This window comes from Heloderma suspectum, chromosome 4 (assembly GCF_057233095.1).
Source record: "Heloderma suspectum isolate Gila_16-S chromosome 4, 16-S_ref, whole genome shotgun sequence".
NCBI lineage: Eukaryota > Metazoa > Chordata > Lepidosauria > Squamata > Helodermatidae > Heloderma > Heloderma suspectum.
In genome coordinates this window covers 195,274,712-195,298,314 of record NC_139461.1, presented here as the reverse complement: position 1 = coordinate 195,298,314, position 23,603 = coordinate 195,274,712, and the positions used below count along the sequence as shown (strand labels likewise).

At 40.0% G+C, this 23,603-nt stretch overlaps 1 protein-coding gene across 2 annotated transcripts in view; it reads left to right on the top strand.

Annotated features, from left to right (window-relative positions):
• ARHGAP29 (Rho GTPase activating protein 29) overlaps positions 1-22,541 on the top strand; it is a 93,351-nt gene extending 70,810 nt beyond the window's left edge. For both annotated transcript variants that reach the window (XM_084851807.1, XM_084851808.1), the window contains exons 14-24: positions 5,290-5,453; positions 6,527-6,655; positions 6,776-6,874; positions 8,629-8,792; positions 9,035-9,223; positions 9,328-9,465; positions 17,367-17,599; positions 17,908-18,232; positions 18,344-18,452; positions 18,687-18,797; positions 20,488-22,541. In XM_084851807.1, the coding sequence (XP_084707933.1) occupies positions 5,290-5,453; positions 6,527-6,655; positions 6,776-6,874; positions 8,629-8,792; positions 9,035-9,223; positions 9,328-9,465; positions 17,367-17,599; positions 17,908-18,232; positions 18,344-18,452; positions 18,687-18,797; positions 20,488-21,377 (2,551 nt within the window). In that variant the 3' untranslated portion in view covers positions 21,378-22,541. The remainder of the gene's footprint in view (positions 1-5,289; positions 5,454-6,526; positions 6,656-6,775; positions 6,875-8,628; positions 8,793-9,034; positions 9,224-9,327; positions 9,466-17,366; positions 17,600-17,907; positions 18,233-18,343; positions 18,453-18,686; positions 18,798-20,487) is intronic.
• The last annotated feature ends 1,062 nt before the right edge of the window (positions 22,542-23,603 follow it).

Sequence of the window (23,603 nt, the reverse complement as noted above, 5' to 3'; positions counted from 1 at the left end):
CTTTCTCTTATGTTTGATAACCATGTGAATAAATACTCTGGAAACAAATTAAGTAGGCACAGATTAGTGTGACACACTTTGCAATAATGATACAGAGCTACAGGGGCATCGTCATGAGGGGACCACCTGGGCATGGGTCCCAGAACTTTTTTGAGCTGTGCCCCAGATCTTTTGAGCTGTCCTAATTGGCGCTTTTTTTTTTTTTACATTTTCCCATTGACTTGCATTGGAAAACAGAAACAGACATATCTCTTTTTTTAGTTTGTATGATAAATACATGAAATTTGGAGACCTGGTAGCCCCATGGATCTGATTGAACCTCCCAATTTCAGGCAGTCAGGTTCAGTGGCTTTTGTCCTAGGTAAAATTTGCTCTTTTCAAGAAAATCTGTCAAAGTAAAGAGCTATATTTTTTGTACTTCCACATAAGTTCATGGAACTTGGGGACCTGGCAGCCCCTATAGAGATGACTGAACATGCCAAATTACAGACAGGTCCAGTGGCTTTTGTGCTAGCCATGCATAATAAAACAAAAAGTAAAAAACTGTCAAGCCACACAGGGGATTAGAGATCCTAATCAGGAGGTGTTTAAGGTGACTATTAGGAGGTCACTATCTCTAATCTCTGGTGTAGGGTTTTTTTGAGGTGCAAAAACTCCTTTCCCCTGCTGCTTTTCTGCTGTTACATGCCCACTGTTGGGAGCGTGCTTGCAATTAAATTTTGAAGAGGGAGAAGGAGGATAAGAAAGAGCTCCATGTGAAATACTGGTATTTCACACAGCATCTGATTTTATTGCCCCAAACTGGAACCTTTGGCTTCTGCAGAAGTTTAGTAGCTTCAGTATAGCAAAGGATCCAATCAGCTTCCACAAACTTCTTTCCCCCCCTCCACTTTAATTTCTCCTAAATAGCTGTAGGACTCAAATTATTCTAAAAGGAGGGTTAGGACTATGTGGCGTCATGATCGAGGAACTGCTGAGGCTTTTAAATAGGTTCTATAGTTTTAAAAAAGCTAGAAAAAGCACTCAGCCACCTCACCTCATAAAGATCATTTAAGTACATGCAATCCTTATAAACCCTCAACAGCCTCCTACATTCCTCTGAAGTACTACCTCTCTGAAAGGAGCCACTTGGCCTAAGGAATTATTTCTACCCCCTCCCCCCAAGCCCCCACGCATTTCCAATTGTTCTTCTTTTATTCTTCCTTCCCCTATCTCTTTCTTTCTTTCTTTCTTTCTTTCTTTCTTTCTTTCTTTCTCTTCTTTATTCCACCCAGAGTATATCTTGGGGAATTCTTAAAGAGAATTCTCTTTGGTGGGCAAGGGAAGTTCTGAACTGTATTTGACTATACAAACAGACAGGAGGGTTGGTTTTCCTCCTTCTCACTCAAGTCTTTGAGAAAAGTGGGTTCACAGGGTTGCAGAGAAACAAATCTGGGGCTGTTTTGTTTGTCAGTTGCCATTATCCAGGAATAGGAAGGGCTGTGGCTCAGTGGTAGAGCACATGCTTGTTATACAGGAGGTCCCAGGTTCAATCCCCAGCATCTCCAGGTAGGGCTAGGAAAGAATCTGGCCTGAAACCCTGGAAAGCTGCTGCTACCAGTCAGTGTCGACAATACTGGGCTAGATGGACCCGGGGTCTGACTCAGTTTAAGGCAGCTTCCTATTTTCCTATGAACAGAAAGCTTTAATAAAAATAGGAGTTTGGGCTTTGTTTTTTAAGTGGAGGGGAGGTAAATACTGTTCATTTATACAAGCCTATGTATGCCTACTCAGAAGCCCCATTATGTTTAGTGAGGCTTACCCTCAGGAAAGTGTGCATAGGATTCCAGCACAAGTTACTTTTGCAGGGAGGGTTACACCTTGATGTCCTGCATGTTTACTCAGAAATAAGTCCTGAGTTGTGAGCATGGTACTGCAGGCTTAATACAGTGCCTACTCATTTCTGTCTAATGAATTGACTAACCTTTCAGCTCAGTCCTATGCATGTTTTGTTGTGTATGTGTGTGCATTTGCATGAACTCTAGCTTCAGTGATGAGGGAAATGCACTTAGTACATGCTCAGAGTTTCTCCATAACTTAACCCTAATTTTGAAAACAGACTCATTGGCTGAATCCTGGTGAAGTCTTGGCACAAATGAAGTTATGGGGCAGAAGATACAGTGAGAGCTTGTGCATAACAAGGAGGAAGTAGAGGAGAGTTGCACAAAACAAGACATCTGTTTTTATGAAGAGGTGCTGGAGGATGGTAGGATGAGGAGGGATGGTTGCATGAAGGGGAACAGAATTGATAGGGGGAGAATGTAAGTGCTCAGTGGTGAAAGAAAAGCATTCTGCATATGCTTAGAAGCACTCTCTATTTAAGAACATAAGAAGAGCTGTGCTGCATCAGACCAAGGTCTATCTAGTCCAGCATTCTGTTCACACAGTGGCCAACCAGATGCCCATGGGAAACCCACAAGCAGGACATGAGTGCAATAGCACCTTCCTACCCATGTTCCCCTGCTGCTAACATTGGTGAAATGTAAATAAATTCTAGTCATTCTAAATTTGCATGCATGTATATCCTTCAGGAACTTTGCAGGTTTCTTGCCTGGGGGACACCTCTAATGACCTGTGCATTGTCATACAGATTTACCCAAAAAACTATTGGGGAAGGGGTGAAGGGAAAGGAAAGCAAATCACTCCCTCCCCCAAATTGGAGAACTCCCCTTCCACATGAACTGCTGCACCTATCCTTCTGAAACTTGGTAGTTTCTTACTTAAGGAGAACTCTAGGATGTCTGTAATTTTCAGAACAATGGTCCACAAGGAAAATAGGGACATAGTATGTCTTCTTTCGGAGACCTCAAAATGTCAAGGACACCCTTGCACAAAAACCCCTGTGGCTATCATTCTGAAATTTGGCAGACATGATCTCCTCTGATGGGGCAGTGAATCTTGAAATTTTTATCCAATTCTCCCAAGTAATAAAAATATTATTGCCAGCCCCCTTTAAAAGAAAATCAAAATATAAACCCTGCACCTATTTTTCTGACAATTGGCAGGTATAATCCCCTCCTAGGGGGCTACTATGCCTGGAATTATCATCCAGTTTTGACCAAGAGAAAAAAGTTAGTTTTTTTTCTAATTTCCCATGGTAGTCAACAGGAAGCATAAAGATTTGTTTTTCCAAACCGTGATTCAAGTTTGGTGCTGAGCTGAAGTGGTTTGACTATGAATTAGCCGGAGCAGAAGTGGGATGTTTTCTAAAATGCTGAATCGGGGTCTGAGTTGAAGTGGAGTGGGCGGTCAGTGCACACTTCTTATGTATGTATGTAATCTGTACACACACGCGCATACAAGCACACCACATGCACACACCCCCACACACACACATTAGAAGTGCACTTAGACTCAGGTGTATGTGTGTGTGTATATATATGCAAATTTGTGTTATGGGCCTGTGCCCTGGATCTTTTAAGAACCTAGCAACGCCCCTGCAGAGCTACATTGTGACCCAAAAGTAAATAAGGCAATGTCAAACACCTGGAATTCAATGGCTATGTAGAAGTGCCTTTGATAAAATGACAAAACACTTGAACCACAGTGGCATCTAGGTTTTATCAGATATAAATGATTTTATTTGCAAAGTGTGTTTACCTTATTTAATTATTAGATCTATATCCCACTTTTCCACTAAAAATAATGCTCAGATGTTTTAGGATATCAAAATTAAGATAAAATACAGAATTATAATTAAACAGAAATCAGCAAAACACATAAATGAAAAAAGAAATAAACAGCACCCGCCCATTAAATCAAGTCATTTTAAAATCCAAAGCCTGACTGAATAAAAATGTCTTTGCCAGTGTAAGGGCAACAAAGTTGGAGCTAGCCTTACTTGCCTTGGCAGAGAGTTCTAGAGCCTGGGAGCAACCACCAAGAAGGCTATCTCTCACATTCCCACCAAATAAACCCCTGATGGTGGTGGAACAAGAGAAGGGCCTATCCTCAGGATCTTAAAACCTGGAAACTCATATGGAAGAATGCAATTTTTCCAAATAGCCTTGTCCCGAGTTATAAGTTAAGTTTATTTAAATCTGTCTTTCAAACAGTTCCAGTCTCTTTAAAATTTGATGAGCTCTTCCACTGCTAAACCTCTGCATCATATTTGTGAATAGACTGAAAGTATGTTACCGCATGACCTTTCTTTACAGGATTTAAGTCACTTTTGTCACTTTGGGGCAGTGGCCAAATATTAGTTTTGTTCTGTGTTTTGAAATCTCCAAAGAAAAATGTCATATTTTCCAAAGCACTTAACTTAAAGCTTAAGCCAATAATAGCCCGGAAATTCAAAGTTAAGATCCTGGGATTCTTGTCTGCCTCTCATGAATCTATCCTAGATTCAGGCTTCTTTTCCAGACGGTAACTGTGCAACTCAGCTAAGTCATCTGAAGTGACTCTAGATACTTAACGTTCTGTGCTTTATTCCCCTATTTTAGACTTTTGTCTGGAATTCTTTTCATGATAAGTTTCTATTATGATAGATATTGAAGTTGTTTAGTATTAGGGAAATGCATTCTGTGTCTGTTCTACTGGGTAGAGAAAAGATGATTAAGCGTACACTTCCTGCTACTAAATATGACTGATAAGCTTGCTGTCTTCAGGATGTTATATTATTTTTTATTAATCTAATGTTAATGTTAATATGCATAGGTCATATTTGAGATCACATTTGATAACCAAAATATAAAAGCTTCATGCAGAATTGGAATGTCTTGTACTTCAAACACTAACTTAATCAATCTGTAATAATAAATTGCTATGCTCGTGGTTAAATGCTGTAAGCATCAAAGGCTTACACTCAAGAATAAAATACTGAAGACAACAATATTGTCACCCCTACTACAAAGAGTCTGAATTCCCAGAACTAATAAATATTACCTGCTCTTGTTCTTTGGTCAAACACAAACATTGCATTATATCAGTGTTGTGATAGCCTTAATATTCTAAAACAAAACAAAAAACAGCATTACCTTTACAGCAGGAATGGCCTTCGGTGTTCATGTAGATGCATCACCTCTGCATTTTCTGATGTGTCTGACTTTGTAGTCGTAATTTTAATAACTTATGACAAATGGCCTGGTCCTAAGTTGCTTGCTTAGAAGTAAATCACTGAATTCAGTGTGGCTTACTAGTAAGCATGTTTATATTTATGATTACCATGCCTTGAAGGGAAATGCAGGTTGTGTTTTCATTTTTAACTGAGTACATTCCCAGTTCTAAAGGATTGCTTTTTCCCCTCCCCAGGGTTTTCAGTAAACGATCAAACAATATCCATGCATCACAAGGAAACTTATCTCAGTGTTCAGGAGATTTTCCTACTCAGTCACTAGAAGACATTGCAAGTCCAAACTGTCATCACTCTCAAAAGATCGGAGAAAAGAGATCTTCAAGCAGCATGGATATCTCTGGTAAGGAACTTAAAATTTAAATCTGCATGGTTAAGTAATCATCTTTAACAGGTCACTACAATAACCTCTTGCCAACACTCAGATATATCATATAATAGATAAAGGCTCTTAATTTAATTTAATTGTATACTGTTGCCATTTGGCATTTTAATGCTTTTCATTTTTAACGATAGCTTCGTCAGCAAACCAGATAAAAGTATGGCGAGAAGCTGAATACCTTTGTTTAAATGCCAACAAAACAGGCAAAAGTCAAGCACCGTATGTAGAAAATGTTGAAATGTTTGAATTGTAATAATAGAGTATTTATGTAACTATTTGGGTTCATTGATGGAGGTGAGGTCTGTTGCTGGTTATTAGACATGATGGCTACATTTGGAGCTTCCCAGTTCAGAGGCAATTTGCCTCAGATTTCCCATTGCTGGGGAAGAATAACAAGGCCTCCTTGTGGATTCCTGGAAGCTTCTAGTTACCCACTGTGTAAAGCTGGATGCTGGACTTGATGGACCTTTGGTCTGATCTGGCAGGGCTATTCCTATGTTCTGAGGCAATCAAACTTCAATTTTTAAGTGACTTTATATATATGCGGACTTTAGTTTAGACATCTGTATAGTAATGCCCGAACTGTGTGATTGGGCATACTACTGTGCCACAAGAAAACCACTTCTGTGCTGTGAAAAACAAACAAACCATGAAAGTCTCCTCTGAGCCAAAATATCCATAGCTGCATCTCTAAATGATTCATTACTCTGGCCTTGCAGTCAACCTCTGTATGGTTCAGCTTGCCATATAGTTGTCTTGGATATGATTCCGTTTGTCCCAGTGAACAGATGCAGGAGCATCATCTGCTCCCAGAAGGTTCTTGCTCAGAATAGTGGCTCACATAAAGAGAGGGAGCATGTTCTTATACTTCTGCACTCTCTAGTAAACCTCTTTGGATGTTAACCGTGAAGAATGCCTCCAATTTTAATAAAAGAAAAAAGTGTGTCTAAGCTACAAAAGTTTGGGGGGAAGCTGCTCTGTATCTGAAGAGGATCCTGAAATCATTAAACCCACAACCTTTATTTTCCTTAAAGCTGTGCGGGGGCCACCACCATTCAGATCCTGGTCAGTTGGTAACCAAAGTGGAGGAATGTGCAGTGATTCTGAAAGTGCAGGAGGAAGCAGTGAATCACGATCTGTAGACTCCCCATCTGCAAGCCCAGGTATAAAAAATATTACTCTCTGAACACTAACTATCACTATCGAGATTTTGGATGTTTCCATTAAATGAAATTGGATAGGTAGACTTTTAAAAAATCTGAAACATTCTGTCTGTTTGGTAGGTGACTTTAAAAGAAGGCTTCCCAGAACACCATCTACCGGTACCATGTCATCTGCAGATGATCTTGATGAGAGAGAACCACCCTCACCTTCAGACTGTGGTACTGTACCTTAGAGTTCTAAGCTGAATTCATCATTTGTCATAAGTAGACTTTGCAGTGCTAATCATATTAGAATGACCTCCTTGAATTTTCTTTAGAGGAGACAGGAGGGCAGATGAGATGATTGGAATGTTTGCCTTGTCAGATCAAAGAAGCAGATTATGTTAAACTGAGAGGATACATTACAGTAGGGACTGGAACTTTCTTCTGCAATTTAGAAAAAATGAGGCTTAGCTCATCATGCATAATGCTAATGCATCTACTAAACACCTGTTTGATAACAGGGTAGAAAGCAGTAAGCAGCTTCTCTTCTGGCTTGGGTGATGTGATGGCAGAAGACTTCAAAGCCCACAATAATGTTTGAGCATGTAGAAATGCATGAGTTAACTAAAGATCAATTTTTCCAAAAGTACAAGTACAAAATTGTGAGATTCCAAAGTATTATTAAATAATACAGTTGTTCTACTATCCGTCTAAGGTTACAGTCTTCCACATGCTTGCACAGGATTATGGTCTCATGCCCAGGCCTTTATCCAGAGCATGTGAGTGGAGACTTGCAAGATACCTTTTGAGATAGAAGTGTGTGTGTGTGTGTGTGTGTGTGTGTGCGCACTTGTGTACATACCTAGCTTTTAAAGCCTCTATTGAAATATTTAAATAGTGCACGAGTAGTGCTGTTTAGCAGGAGTGTGCACAGAAAAAAAATACTTTGGAACTCTCTTAGGTCCTTCAGGTGTGTGTAATGGGGGGGGCACTTTGCTTCGGTCCACTTCAGGCAAGACCTGCTTTGCTTTGGGCCAAGGCAAAGCTTTGCTTTGGTTTTCTTAAGTTGTATATGTTGCTTCATTGAATTATATGACAGCTGCTGCTGGTGAAGTGAATGCTTCTGTGCTTCTCTTCACAGCTGTTCAGGAGGAGAATAGGTTAGGGAGGAAAGTGCAAACCGCAAGGTTCACTGCAGTTCATCCTCATAACTCTACGTTTAGTGTGGTTTAGTGGAATATTTGAACATGGCCAATGTGTCAAGAAAAAAATGTTATAGGCTACTGTTTTCCTGACGTGCTTGTTTTCTGTGTGCAGCGAGCATTTTACATTCTGAAATACTATGTTAACATGAAGGCTTTCTTGGAATGTAATAATTTCTAGAGGGATAGCTGCATTAGTCTGTTGCAGCAAAAACAGAGTCTTGTGGCACCTGAAAGGCTATCAAGTTTATTATGAGATAAGCTTTTGTGTGGACTAGAGTCATGCTTAATATGTAATCCTGAGCTGCAAGTATATAGATGCATGGTGTGTGCGTTTGTGGACCAGGGTGGGTGGGGAGGGGGGTTTCCTCCACCACCATCCCTCCCAACAAACACACAATACACCATGTGTCTATATACCTGCAGCTCAGGATAACACTTTTTGCATCTAAAGAAGTGGACTCTAGTCCACACAAAAGCATATCTCATAATAAACTTGATAGCCTTTCAGGTGCCACAAGACTCTTCATTGTTTTTCTTAGTGTGGTAATCAGCTCAGAGATAATCTTTTGAACAGGTGATTTCCATATTAATATATGAACAAAAGTTGTAGGTGTCTTGACTTGACTGAGGATCCTGTGTTTTGTTGTGATCCAGATATCTCTGTTATAATATTTTATGGAACAAATAATCATATATCTCAATGCATGGGGAAAAAACCTTATTTTCTTGTTGCAACATTTTTTCATAGTACATTAAAGAGCTAATAGCAGAACTTTGTGTTCCAAGGTTTAAATGATCTAGCATCCGAAATTGCCAGTTCACCAGGACCTTTTCGAAACACACTTCTGTCTAAGGCAGCGCAAACACACAAACTGCGTAAGCTGAGAGCTCCATCTAAATGCAGAGAATGTGATAGTCTGGTGGTATTCCATGGAGCAGAATGTGAGGAGGTAGGAAATACAAGCACGTTCTCATTTCCTTATAAAGTCTTGTGGCAGGCTCTGTTGTTGCAGTCACATTATGTGAAAACTAGTCAATAGTATGACTTGCACTCATTTCCCTGTTGTTTAAAGGCCTCTGTCACTGTGAGGTGCTCTGGAGATCTGATCACACGAACAGTAGAGATGCCATGGCCTTACTCTTTCTGAAACTTACTTTGAACGCCCCTTCATTTCTGTTGTATCTCTTTTAGTGTTCACTTGCCTGTCACAAGAAGTGCTTGGAGACTTTAGCTATTCAGTGTGGGCACAAAAAGCTTCATGGAAGGCTTCATCTATTTGGAGTAGAGTTCACTCAAGCTGCTAAAAATACCCCTGATGGCATCCCCTTCATCATAAAAAAGTGCACCTCTGAAATTGAAAGCAGAGCCCTGAACGTAAAGGTAAAGATTCAGTGACATTATGAGATTATATCTCAACACCCCCATCTCTAAAATTATTTACTACTTGGTTTTCCAATTACTTATGACTATTTCTCATATTTAAGGGTATATACCGTGTGAATGGAGCCAAATCAAGGGTCGAAAAGCTTTGTCAAGCATTTGAAAATGGAAAGGACTTGGTGGAATTATCTGAACTCTATGCACATGATATAAGTAATGTCCTTAAATTATATCTTCGACAGGTAAAGATTCATAATTCTCTTGTAAACTCTAGCTAGCAAATTAGACAATGTGGTTGGAAGGTTTAATTAAGCGAACATGCTTCTTTGGTAGTTTTGTATGGCTCATAGTATTGAGGCACTTGGTGGGAGGGTTCATCCTTGCTGCCTTGTTACTTACACCCAAAGGATGAGGGAGGATTAGGTGATACTCCCAAAATATTATATTTTTGGTCTGTGGGCTAAAATGATTGCTACCCTACTGCTTTGTGGGGCGATGTAGGGATGGGGCCTGGGCTAATACTAAAGGATTAGCCATATAATTATTGTTAATTGTTTGATTATCATTTTTATAAATATAAGTAGACACCATAAACAGTCCACAGCATATCAAATTCATATCAAAAACAATGTACAACATGTCAAATACATCATTAAAATATAATAACATAATAGGAAGGCATGGATTCATATTAATTTCTGTTATAATTTTTCCTCCAGTAATCAATAAAAGCACTCCACTTTATTACAAATTTTAAAATTCTGCTGTCCACCAATGCTTATGATCTCACTAATTTTCAATAATTGTGCCAAATGGCATACTTTATCCACTTCTTGCACATTATTATTTTAAATTTCTCTAATTCTTTGCTATTAATGTTGTAGCTTTTAATAAATTTGAGATAACTGAAATATGCATTTTTTGTACAGTAGAACAAAACAATTCTAATAATACAGTCTTAGGGCTAAAAGATGAATCATAACCAATTATTGTTAACTCTTTTGACTAATTTCCAGAAGGTATGTCCACCACATGTGCATGACATCAGCTGATTGAAATGCACATTTCTAGCATGTGCACTTGTTTATATCATACATTTTATTTCAGTTCTTAAGTTTGTTTGATAGATATCAACAATAAATCAATTTTTATTAGTTCTCAGTAAGGATGATAAAATAAATAGAATTTGGCAAACCTCTGGTACATATCAATTTTCACTCTAATTTTGCTAGCATCATTATTAGCATCATTTTTTATGCTGTGTCTCATTTTCACAAATCTTGAAGCAGTTTAGAAAAGAATACAATCAATAGTACCATATTAGAGATTGGTTCAAAGACAGGTAATGGCTGGGGGAAAGCCAGAGTAAAAAGATACACTTTCATTAAATGACTAAACACACCAGGATTGAGGCCTGGCATATCACAGAGGGGAAATCATTCCACAGGGCGAGTGCTGCCACAGAGAAGGCCCATCGCCATGTGGCCACCAACCAGAAATCCTTAGGCTCAAGTACAGACAACAGCCTCCCCTGAAAACTGTAGTGGCCTGGGAGGTTGAAATAGGGGGAGGCATTCCTTGTGGTAACCTGGTCCCATGTTGTATAGGGCTTTATATACTAATACCAACACCTTAAACCTAACTTGGTAGCAAACTGGAAGCCAGTGTAGATCCTTTAGCACAGTAATGTAGCAACTGCATTCTGCACTAGCTGCAGTTTCCAAATGACCCTAAGCCCAAATAGAGCACATTACACTAATCAAATCTAAAGGTTACTAGTGTGTGGATCACAGTGGCCAGGCTGTCCCTGTCCAGGAATGGGCACAATTGGTAGTAGGCACACCTAGCCACTGAGTTCACTTGGGCCTTCAGTGACAGCAGTAGACCCAGGAGCGTCTCCAAACTGTGAGTATGTTCCACCCACAGTTCTTCCATCTTATTGGGATTCAACTTCGGCTTACTGGCATTCATTTAGCCCACACTGTGTTCAAGCACCAATCTAGGTCATGCCACAGCCTCTCCTGGTTCAGATGTAATGAAGAAATAGAGCTGGGTATCATCAGCATGCTGATGGCACCTGTCAGGAGCACCCTAGCTGCCTCTTACAGTCCCCTCCAATACCCAACTCAGGACACAGGCAACGAGGATTCTTTCCAAGCCTTTATTCCTTTATTACTTAATGACTCTTACAGATACTAATCACTAGCAACTAAGCAAGGAACTGCGCTGGGGTAGATAGCAGAGTATTTATTATTTATTTATTTTATTTATTATTTAATTTATTAATCGCCCATCTGGCTGGTCACCCAGCCACTCTGGGCGATGTACAACATACAATAAAACAATAAAATTCTACAATAAAAACATTTTCTAAAATACCCTAACCCACCCCAAATGCCTGCCTGAACAGCCACGTTTTTAATGCACAACAGAAGCTCATTAAAGAGGGGGCATGACGGAGTTCCCTAGGAGGGAGTTCCACAGAGTGGGGGCCACTACAGAAAAGGCCCTCTCCCTCGTCCCCACCAGTCTAGCTGTCCTGGCTGATGGGACAGAGAGAAGGCCATTCGAGGCTGATCTTGTTAAGCGGCCTGTCTGGTGCTGCTGGAGGCGCACCTTAAGATAGGCTGGGCCGGAACCATATAGGGTTTTAAAGGTCAAAACCAACACCTTGAATTTGGCCCGGAAAACAACTGGTAACCAGTGCAACTCCTTCAGCACTGGAGTGATGTGATCTTGCCGGCGGCTGCCTTTAATCAGGCGAGCCGCCGCATTCTGTACCAGCTGCAGCTTCCGAACCGTCTTCAAGGGTAACCCCACGTAGAGCGCATTACAATAGTCTAAACGAGAGGAGACCAGGGCATGTACTACCGATGGGAGCAGATGGTCGGGAAGGAAAGGGGCGCAGCCGCCGTATCAGATGGAGTTGATACAGCGCTGTCCGGCTCACAGCTGACACCTGAGCCTCCATGGACAGCTGGGAGTCCAAAATGACCCCTAGGCTGCGGACCTGGTCTTTCAAGGGTAGCCGTACCCCATTCACCACCAGGTCAGCATCCCCTAGCCTCCTCTTGTCTCCCACCAAAAGTACCTCGGTCTTGTCAGGGTTCAGCTTCAGCCTATTCCTCCCCATCCAGCCACTCACCGTCTCCAGACATTTGGACAGGGATTCGACGGCCAACCTTGGTGAAGATTTGAATGAGAGGTAGAGCTGCGTGTCATCCGCATATTGATGACACTGCACCCCAAACCTCCTGATGATAGCCCCCAGCGGCTTCACATAGATGTTAAATAGCATCGGGGAGAGGATGGAACCCTGTGGCACCCCACAAGTGAGTGGCCACGGGTCTGAAACCTCCTCTCCCAGTGCTACCCTCTGGTACCTGCCGGAGAGGAAGGAGTGGAACCACCGCAATATGGTGTCTCCAATGCCCAACCCCTCCAGGCGGTCCAGGAGGATACCGTGGTCAACGGTATCAAAAGCCGCTGAGAGGTTGAGGAGAACAAGGAAGGAGCATTCACCCCATCCAGAGCCCTCCTCATATCATCTACCAAGGCGACCAAGGCCGTTTCTGTCCCATGCCCAAGCCTGAAGCCCGACTGAAATGGGTCTAGATAATCAGTTTCTTCCAAGTGTGCCTTCAACTGCACCACCACCACCCGCTCAATCACCTTGCCCAAAAATGGCAGATTTGAGACTGGGCGAAAGTTGTTCAGAACTTGAGGATCCAAGGAGGGCTTCTTTAAGAGCGGTCTTACCACTGCCTCCTTGAGGGCTGATGGCATCACTCCCTCCTCAAGGGAGGCGTTCACCACCTCCCTGATCCCCTCACCCAGTAGCCTAAGATCCGGGTAGGGCAGTTGGTCCCCGTTTGAAGGAGAACCGCAGGAAGACTCTGAACTTATGGGCTATGGAGAGATCCTCCCTCTTACCCTTGGGTCCTCGGGACGCGACCGTTGTTTTAGCGCCAAACGAGCGCTAAAACAATGGCTCCTTTTGGCGCCCTCCATCTGTCGGCGCTCCCTGCGTCTGCACCGAGCGTCCAGCAAGCCCTCCTCCAGCGCTCTCTCGCTGCCAGGGCTCACTATCTATCCCAGGAATGCTGGCAAGAGGAATCTCTGCCAGCTGCTGTGCTTGTGAGAGATGAGCGAGCTCCTCTCCCACGGATTGCTGTTCTTCCTCAGAGTCAGAACTGCTCTGGGGCTCTATGGGCTCAGTTTCCACCCTGACAGCACCTCACCCTAAATCCCCTAATGACCATACCCAGTGGCTTCGTATAGATATCAAATTCCATGGGAGAGAAGATGGTACCTTGAGGCACCCCCACAGCAAGACTACCAGAGGGATGACATATAGTCCCCCAAAGCTATTCTCTGGAATCTGCCCTGTATATAGGAGTTGAACCAACGTAGAACAGTGCCCTTAATCTCCAATCCACAGAGCCCATCCAGGAGGGTACTATAATCAATGATATCAGACAGAAGCTTCTGAGAGATCAAGTAAGAGTAAGAGTCGCACTCCCTCTGTCCCTCTCCAGGTAGGGATGACCAGGGCTGATTCGATCCCATAACCAGGCCGGAACCCAGACTGAAATGGGTCTAGAGATAATCAGTATCTTCCAAGAACACTTATAGTTGAGTCATCGCCACCTTTTCGAGCACCGTGCCATTCTCTTCAAATGAGTTTTAAAATATTCCCCTTTGAATAGATCTTTTTCTAACAATATTTGAAGTAATTTTGATAAACTTTTAAAAGATTTCATTTCTTTAATCATTTTTTTAAATTTGTGCTAAGTTCTAAACAAACAATTCCTGATTCCTAAAATGATGAAAAAATTTATCTGCATATATTGAAAGCATGGATATTGGATCTGGTTCAGATATCTTCTTTTAGTAATTTCTGCTTAAACATTCTTGTTTCAGTTTATCCCAATATGTTACAATTCTGTGTTATCCAGAAAGACCCTTTACTGGTAGCTACAAAGCTTTCATTATATATAAAAGCTGTTAAAAGAGACATGGATGGACTTAAAAAAAATTCATAATGTTCGCATTACTGCTGAAATAACTGGATATTCATAATTTTATTTTTACTTGTGTTGAATTTCCCACTATATGCCAAAAATTTAGAACTGGCAATGTTCTGTTTTGTTCTGTTCAGTTTCATTGTTTGATAATACTTTAGTAAATGTGGACATTGAATACCTCCTTGAGAGTTCTTGACCTTTGCAATACAGACAACAATATTCTAAGTAATTTTATATGGCTCTCAGTACTGAGGCACTTAGTAGGATGGTTCATCCTTGAAGCTGTTGCTGCCTTGCTACTCCTACGTAAAGGATGGAGGAAGGCCAGGTAATACTCCTAATCTGATTTAGATTTTTGGTCCATGGGCCAAAAAGATCACTCCCCTATTGCCTTGTGGTGGGACATGGAGATGAGTCCTGGGCTAATATTGATGGTTTCAGTATACCAGTCTCAGAGTTGCAATATAACTTGCATTAATACTTGATTGCAAGTTAGCTTCACTTTCAAAAACAGTGGTATTTTAACGAGATTGTTAATGGGGACTGCCCAATGTGATTGTTAATAGGGACTGGCCAACATGATCAATTATGCTAGTACTTTTCCATCTGCGCTGGCTTCCAGTCCATTTCTGGACCCAATTCAAAGTGCTGGTATTAGTATTCAAATCCCAAACTACTTGGGGCCAGGTCATATATATCATCTCTTCCCATATACCTGCCTGGACCCTATGATCATCTTCAGCGGTCCTTCTCTGCCCCCCCCCCCCTCCAAAGGAAGTGAGCTGGATGGTTACTAAGAAGAGGGCCTTTTCTTTTGTGCCATCCCAATTGTGGGATCAGCTTCTCAGAGAGGCTCACATTGTGCCTATATTGTGCTCTTTTCAGCAGTAGGTGAAGACCTTATTTTCCCAGGCATTTTAGTCTTTCCGTTTCTCTTGTTTTAAATCTGTTACTGTATTTTAAATATTTGTACTGGTGCTAGGTTTTACTTTGGTTTTTATTTTATACTGTAGAATTCCGGGGCTTTATAGAGGAAACCAGATTGAATACACAATCTGTAGTATTAAACGTTTTAACTTCTATATTGTATTTTATCATATTGAACTGCCCAGAGAGCTTCCACTATTAGGCGGTATAGAAATGTAATAAAACAGCTTCTTTTCAATGAAAACTTGAAGGTACCAGTGAGTATACTTGGGAGTACAAGATTGCTAAAGCTAAGCAGGCATGGGGGACCTGACCATTTCTTTGGATGGGAGACCACTAGAGGTCCCGTGTAGAAGCAGGATACAAGTTCATTATTTAAAAACAAAATAAATGAAAACCTAGAATGCTGGTTTAACTGTAGGCACTTCTGTTTCCTGTATTGCTACCAATTTAGCAGAGATTGGTTTAGGCCTGCTCAGACAGCATGCTGTTTCTTGTGTGACTGATGCCAGACACATGCTAGTAACCTGTAATTAAGATATTTCTGGCCACTATGAGAAAATATTGTCTTAAATTGCATTTGTTGGGTCACTAAAGCTAACCATTAAAATAAGGCAACAGATCTGACTGGCTCTAGATTTTGGAGAGATTATTTAACATGACTGAATTGCTGAGGCAGAGTGACTTCCACCACCCAAGAAGCATACTAATCCTTAAGAAAATGTTCCTTGTGAGGCAAGTTGTTGTAGGTTAAAAAGTACTTGCCTTTTGTTTATGGAAGCTGTTCTTTGAGATCTTGTATAGGTTACAAGTAACGCCTAACTTGCTAAAGGCCAAGCAGGATACCCAGTATACTGTCTGACAAGTGTATTTTATATTCCTGAAATATCCATGATGTTCAGCTTTGATATATTGGCTTAAATTAAGCAGGAAACATGCTGAAAATAGGATGGGTGACAGAGAATTCACTTCAGAATTCTGGGGCGTTATAGGGGAAACCAGACTGAATACACAATTAAACAAGTTTGTTTGTGCCCCTTAAGAAAATGCATGGTATTTGACAAAGATTTGGGTGGTTCTTTTTAACCAGAATTCATATTTAAAAGTCAGTTCCAACGGTTCTATCACTAACCCACATTTATATTTACTACTATAGGGCTAGTCTAGTCCTGAATGGATCTTTAAATGCTTTTTTACAGCTGCCAGTACCCATTTATAGTACAAAGGGCCTTTTAAAATACAACTAAAATTCCCAGACAGTACTCTGGACATTTGGAGAAGGGGAGAATCAAGCACTCTGTCCAAAACAATGGTAGAACATTCGGTCAGCAAATTTCCCCACAGCACTGTTGCAAATGGACAAAACAGGTGGCCTTTTAACAAGTTTCTGTTGCTTTCTCACCAACAAAGATCATACTCTTTTAGTACTGTTGCAGTCCTATGAAAGTAGCAAAATTAAAGTCCTATTTGAATAGAAATAACTTACTCTTAAAAAAAATAAGTGAAGCTCTTCGGTTTTTCGTATTTGAAAAATTGGCAATGGATACATCAGACAATGTTTTAATACATTTGTAGACTTATTTTTATTTTATGCATCATTACATTTTCATTTTATCCTTCAAGGAGCTCAAGGCACCATTGTTGTGTATCCTCACAACAAGCCTGTCAGGTAGGCACCGAGAAGGTTATTCAGTGAGCTGAGTTGGAAGCTGAACATGGATTTCCCTGCTCAGTCTAATCTCTACCCACTTTTGAAGCTCACAGTTCTCTTGCTCTGTGATTTAACTGATTAATGATTAACTGTCCTCTCATTTGAAAATCTTATCTTGATCTTATCCTCTCATTTGAAACTCTTGAGTTTGTTTTTTTAAAAGGTATTCAAAGACCAAATTTGGCTTTGTAAAAAACTAACAGTAAAAGGGGTCTTATTTCTGTACTGTATTATATAGTGTAGTTTTTAAAATTCACAACTCATAACAACTGGGGTTTCTTACTTTACCAACAAATGCTATGTGGTTTGCTTGCAGTATGCTAATTATGCAGAGGCTGGGTGAGATCAGTAAGAATAAGGCTTAGAAGCCTTCCAGAAAAAGAAAAGGAACCAGACTAGACAGTAGCAGGTGATAGGAAGGAAATAAGCTGAATTTAGCTGAAATTGCATACTGAAATATGTGGTGCTCTTTCCTCAGCTCCCTGAACCATTGATTTTGTTTCGGCTTTATAATGAATTCATTGGACTTGCAAAAGAGAGCCAGAATATTAATGAGCAAATGGATATGAAACAGATGAGCCCCAGATCAAAAAAAAGGCAATCAGTATGTATTGAACTGAATAGGATCATTCTTAAAATCAAAGATCTGCTGAAGCTGCTGCCGGCACCAAACTATAACACGCTCCAGTTTCTTTTAGGACATCTACACAGGTAAGGAAGCTTCAAGTCACCCTACAGATACTTTCAGAAATATGCTTTAACAGTTTGTTTATTAACAATAAATATATGTGCATTTCTTACAGTGAGCAGTATTTCTGTTCTCTTCCTAGCTGGTGGTGTGAATGCCCTAACTTAATTTGACCTCTGCTCTTATTTTCAGCATATTAACATTAAGTTTAAAATTAATGTCGAGATTTGATTTGTGTTAGTTTGTACCATGTTTAATAATACCATGCTTTGTTGACAGTAATATTTGAGACACTCAAAACTTCTCTGGATTTTGCTGTTCTTTTGTATAGGGTTTCTGAACAATCTGATGAAAATAAGATGTCTGCCAGCAACCTTGGCATTATATTTGGTCCAACTCTGATCAGACCACGTCAGACAGATGCTACACTTTCTCTTTCTTCACTTGTGGACTATCCATATCAAGCACGGGTGGTGGAACTCCTCGTTACGTACTATGAGAAGATCTTTGACATTTCACTGCAGCCTCTACCAGCTGCATCTCGATTGGAAGAAAATGCTGCTTCTGCTAAAAATATTTTATCAACGGAAGATAGAGAGCCCTATGAGCAAAGAAAAACACCACCCTGTGATGTGAAGGAAGTTGCTGTGAAAGAAGTGAGTGCTTGGTGTGGAACAATAACTTTTATTAATGGCATTGTATTTGTACTATTTTATTCAGATTTTTTTAACCTCAAGTTTAATTTCTAATCTTGCTGCTATTGACAGAGCATCCAGTTAGTCCAAAATGAGAGGAAAGATTCAGAAACAGGCATGTCATTTGAAGAACCAGATGGTTGCAAAGGCACCAACAGAAATTCTGATGCATTTGTGACAGGTTAGTGTTTGTGGTGTTTGGAACATTACAATAGGTAGACGTACAAATGAAGCAGAACTCTTACTCCGATGTTCACTACATGTCATGCATTGTTAATGGAACAAGAATTGACACTGCTTATGGAATCTATAGAGCAGTATTAAAATGCCTCAAGCCTGGAATAACCATCATACTAGGCTTTCCCATTTAGATCTAACTGCTTACATTGTTGGCTGCTTTCCTATTCTTTCCTAGAATGGAACTGTGAACGTGGAATTAAACAGAATCTTGGAAGGAGAAATTCTCCCTCAGAACCTCCTGCTGACACAATTCTAGAAAACCATAGTACACCTACAAAAGAACCAGGTCAGTTTTCTTAATTACAAGAATTTATAGAGTTGATCCTGCTAGTTCCTATATGTTCAGTTACAAAATAGATGGCAATACCTTTTGTTAGAACAAGTTCTGTTGAGGCAAGTTCACCATGAAAAGTATTCTCAGCTGCTTATAGGTTTAGTACAGTCACAAATTATCATTTCTAATCAGAAAGAACATCCCTTGCATTTAAAATAGTTATGAAACATCTAAAAGATGCATTTGGATTATTAACTCATTGCAAAAGTCCATTTCAGTGAAGCAATGCTTTGTGACTAACATATCTCAAGTGACTGAAACTTAACAGCTAATTTTGTTCTACATACATATAGCTGATAATTAGCTATCCTTTTGAGAACTGTGCAATTCAAAAACATATATAGGTCTATACCAATCGAAAATGGTCAAATACAAGCTTTCCGCACTTGCGTTATATTAGATACCTCTAAAATAATATAAATCCTGTGTGCACAGATAACTTGATGGCCACTTTTTTCAAACTGTTGTTTGAAAGAGAATGGATATGGAGAGGGGCAAAGAGAATGCCAAAACAGTTGCTTCAAGCAATGCATATTTTTACAGTTGCTGACCAGATATATTTATGTTCTTAGCCTTTTTCTATGTCTGTAAAAAGCTTCCTCCTGCCTTCCTTTCCCAGACGAGCCATCTGATTCTTCCCAGGCTGATTTATCATAGTTACTATGTTATTATTCATGGGATGAAGTGGATAGGCATGTCCAGAGTTGTTAAAGGCTATAATTTATTTTTGATTGGTATCAAGGATTGTTTAGATTGCATAGCAGCATAGTGCTAAACTGGTAGTAAGGGTATGGGTCCAAAGCTAGCACAGAGATTTTGTGCTACAGTCACTTGCCTGAACTGTTCTACATGTGTTGATTCTACAGGTTCTTGGTCTGTCTTTGGACTAATGACAATCAGCATGGTGAAAAACAGTTTCTCAGTGGGCCTGCAGCTGTTAGATGCTTTGAAAACCAGTGTGTCCAGAAGTTAAAAAACAAAACATCATTCTCAGCACAGTAGTTTAAGAATGACAGACTTGAGATTCTTTCCGCATTGAGCACAACCATTTGTTTTATCCACACGTTGTATGACTACCTTGCAGTATCAGGTTGTGCTATGCTGTACAAAGGGCTTCCTTTTTCAACTTCTTTCTGATCTTTGTCTCATTTTCCTCCAACACTATTTTCTGTAATGTAAGGTGCGCTTACCACTGCACCTGTCTGAGGAGCATTTTTGCACATAGTCAGGAACCATGCTGTTCAGGAGATAGATGCATGTGATATTCATCATGCCAAAACCGGACATTGTAATCCAGTAACAGTGAGCTCACAAGTGATGATAGTTTTCACATCTAATTACACTGGGGTACACTTGAGAATGATTGTGGTGTGGACCCTGCTGAAAGGTGAAGTTAAATTCACATTTAATGTTTGTGCTGTTCCAATTGCCTGAAATGAATATGATCTTGGATCAGTTTTTGGTTCTGTTGCTGAAAACTAAGCAAGCCTGCCTGCCCTCTGGGAGGTTTGGCCTCCTAAAACATACTTTGCTGCCTTTAGCTGCTGTCTAGAGATCAGCTTGGTTTCTAGCCAATTTTATTCAAAGCTGGTGTTTTCTGATGTCAAAGTGACAGTCAAAACCAATCTGTTTTCCTTCCTAGGCAAAACTATGGCTCCAGTTTCAGATCAAGACAATGAGCAATCTCTCCCTCAAATTGAAGATGGTGTTAAAGGCAGTCAATTATTAAGACCAAATCGTCAAATAACCAAAGTTCAGTTGCGCACTCAAAGGACAAAGCCAGTTGTTCGTCCTGTGAGTTTACCTCTAGGTCAAATGCTTCCTCCCTGTGTTTTGAATGAAAGAAACTCCCGAAATGCAGGTCGAAATCCAGAAAAGCTTGGGAAAAGTCCTGTTATTGAAGATATTTCTGAGACTCAGTCACTACCAGCTGTTAATCCTGGCTGCAGGCTTTCTTGTTATGACTCACAGACTCTGAAAAAAACTTGGGACAAGCAATATAAACAGTATGATATGACTGCGAGGACAGCAATGATTGTGACTAATATACCCCAGGAAAATTGGGCACAAGAGTCTGTAAATACATGTGCCTTAACTACATCTAGCAGTCTTGTTAACAATTCAGTAAATGCCATACTTCCCAATAAGCCATATACGGTACCTGTCAGGGCTGCAAGGACAACAGTAGAAGGGCATTCCCCAGATTCTAATCCTCTTGCTGCTTTCAGAACACCAAGAACTTTGCAACCACCACCAGGGACATTTTATAAACCACCACCCAACAATAAGGCCAAACCAAACAATGAGAGTTCTGCACCCAAACCCTGTGCAGCAGTAATCAAAGATGAGATTCCGAAGCTACTGGCAAACCCCGGGCTTGCCCAAGGCTCCCTGGGATCCTCTAGCCAGCATTTAAAACAACAAAAAGCCAGTTCCGAAACTCTTTCTCCTACGGACTTGAAGCCCACTTACCAGAGATTAAGGCCAAAGCGGATGCAAGAACTGGAACACAGGGAAGCTCACTTCGTATAGAGCAATAAAACTTATCTAGAACTGTTATAGAACTTTTCAAGGGGGACTGCTTTTGTGGAGATGTTCACATTTGTGCCATATTGGAATTACTTTTTATATACCTGTACAGATGTTTTAAACTATGGGATGTAAAAAAAAAAAGCTGTGAAGAATAATGAAGTTAAGTTTTTTTTTAATTCTTTAGATATTTCTCAAGAGTATTTAAAAGCATTCCAAATATAGAACCAGCTAATAGGAGGTCAAAAAACTCTATAAATCTAGTTCCATTTGTGGAATTGTACTCTTGCTTGTGGAAGCCAACTTACTTTATTTGGGTGGAGCAATGAAAGGAGCCACTTATTCAGAATAAATGATTTACTAAGACTGCAGGGTATGAAATACAGCTACTTAATTTAAGAATAAACCAAAGCTTGAAGCATGCTCTAAGTGTGTGTATTTAGTTTTTCCCTACTTTGTGCAATGAAATGCTCCTGAATAGATTGAGTACTGAACAACATGGCCTTTGTATATTTTGTGTGATATATATATATACACAATACATTTTATTTCTGTCCGTTTTTGACAATTTATTTTGTCACTTGAGTTACTTGTACAGAAAAGATGCTTTATTGAGCTTTACTACAAAAATATTTTAAAAGCTTTCTCATCCAGTTATCAAGTGGTTTAAATGCACAAAAACTAGCTGGTTTAGTTGCCTTTCAGTAAAAAAGATAACTTGTGGAAGTGGTACAGCCATTCCTAATTACTAATAAGCTAGCATTTTCCCCTTGCTGAGGTTAGCTCCTTTTATTGTTTGGTGTAGATGAAGAATATAGGTCTGAGGCATGCTGAAATAGGTAAAAATAACCCCAATGTCAGCATTTAGTAAGTGCGTCAAATGGTTTTTCACTTTGTATGAAATTTTTTATATGTACACTGTTTGCTTTAAAAACATACATTAACATGTTAACATTTCACTGACTCCATGTATTCCAATAAGCCCTTCATCTTATTCAATATAGAACTGCTTATACGTTAATATAATATATTGTGTATTAATACATTTGTGTTTCTTGAAAATTATTCTGTATAGAAGGGTTTGTTTTCACCGAACATTAAAATGATATTAATATTGTGAGGAATTTTTAAAAGGAGTACGAAATATAATGGGAAAAACATTTCTTTAAAATCTGCTTTTACTGGTCATCTCAAAATGGGGATGTGGAATGTCAGCACTACATCAAGCGGGTATAAAGTCTAGCTTATCCTGTAGGCTTCGTGAAAATTCTAACTGCTTAGACTTTGTGTTCTGTGTCACTGTTTGCAGAAAATCTCCTTGCAGAAATTATAGCAGACGGGGCCACTTTATATCCCAAGTATTGCAACATCATTGGAAATCGAAATAGTTTGGCTGGGGAGGGCTGAAGGTCACTTTGACATGCTGAAAAATAGTCTCTTACCAAAGGAAAGGGAGTATTAATATCATGGCATGATTATGCTTGTGGCCATTGCTGTAGTTGTGTGGTGTAGCAGCTTGCACTGCCAGTGTAGCACCTCGTATAAAGCACAAGAGGTATTACATAGTGTGCCACTATATCAGATATAATTTACTTCATTAGTATGTGATGGTGCACTCAAGACAGATGTGACCTTAGGCGAATGTGCATATTGGCCCTGTGTAACCCTAATCTCCTATTCATTGCTTGAGAGATAGAAAGTTAGTGGCCCGGAGGAATTTGACTGCCAGTCCCCATTTATATTTAGATATTGAGGATAATTCTGCCCACTTTTTGCAAAATACCTCAATTAAATACCTACGTTAAAAATACAACAGATACAACAATAAAAACAAAAATCAAACAGCAGATAAAACAATAGACAAATCCAATAAAACTAGCAGCTAAAACCAAAAGAAAACGATGGATAAAAGGCAAATCGCTGAGACTTCTATGTTATTACAAGGCATCTGAGAACAGGACAGACTTCACCAGATATCTGAAAGATGACAACAATGGTGCCAAGCAAACATATCTGGGAAAGAAGTTCCATAATTTAGATGTCACTGCTGGAACACCACCTTTGTGGTGGCTACCCACCTACCCTCTGAAGATGGCAAGCATCTGGAGAAGAGCCCCTGAGGAATGTCTTGATTGGTGGGCACTTCAGGTGGGAAAACACAGTCCTTTAGATACCCAGGCTGTTTAGCTGTTTTCATGGACAAAGTCAGCATTTTGAATTGAGCCAGAA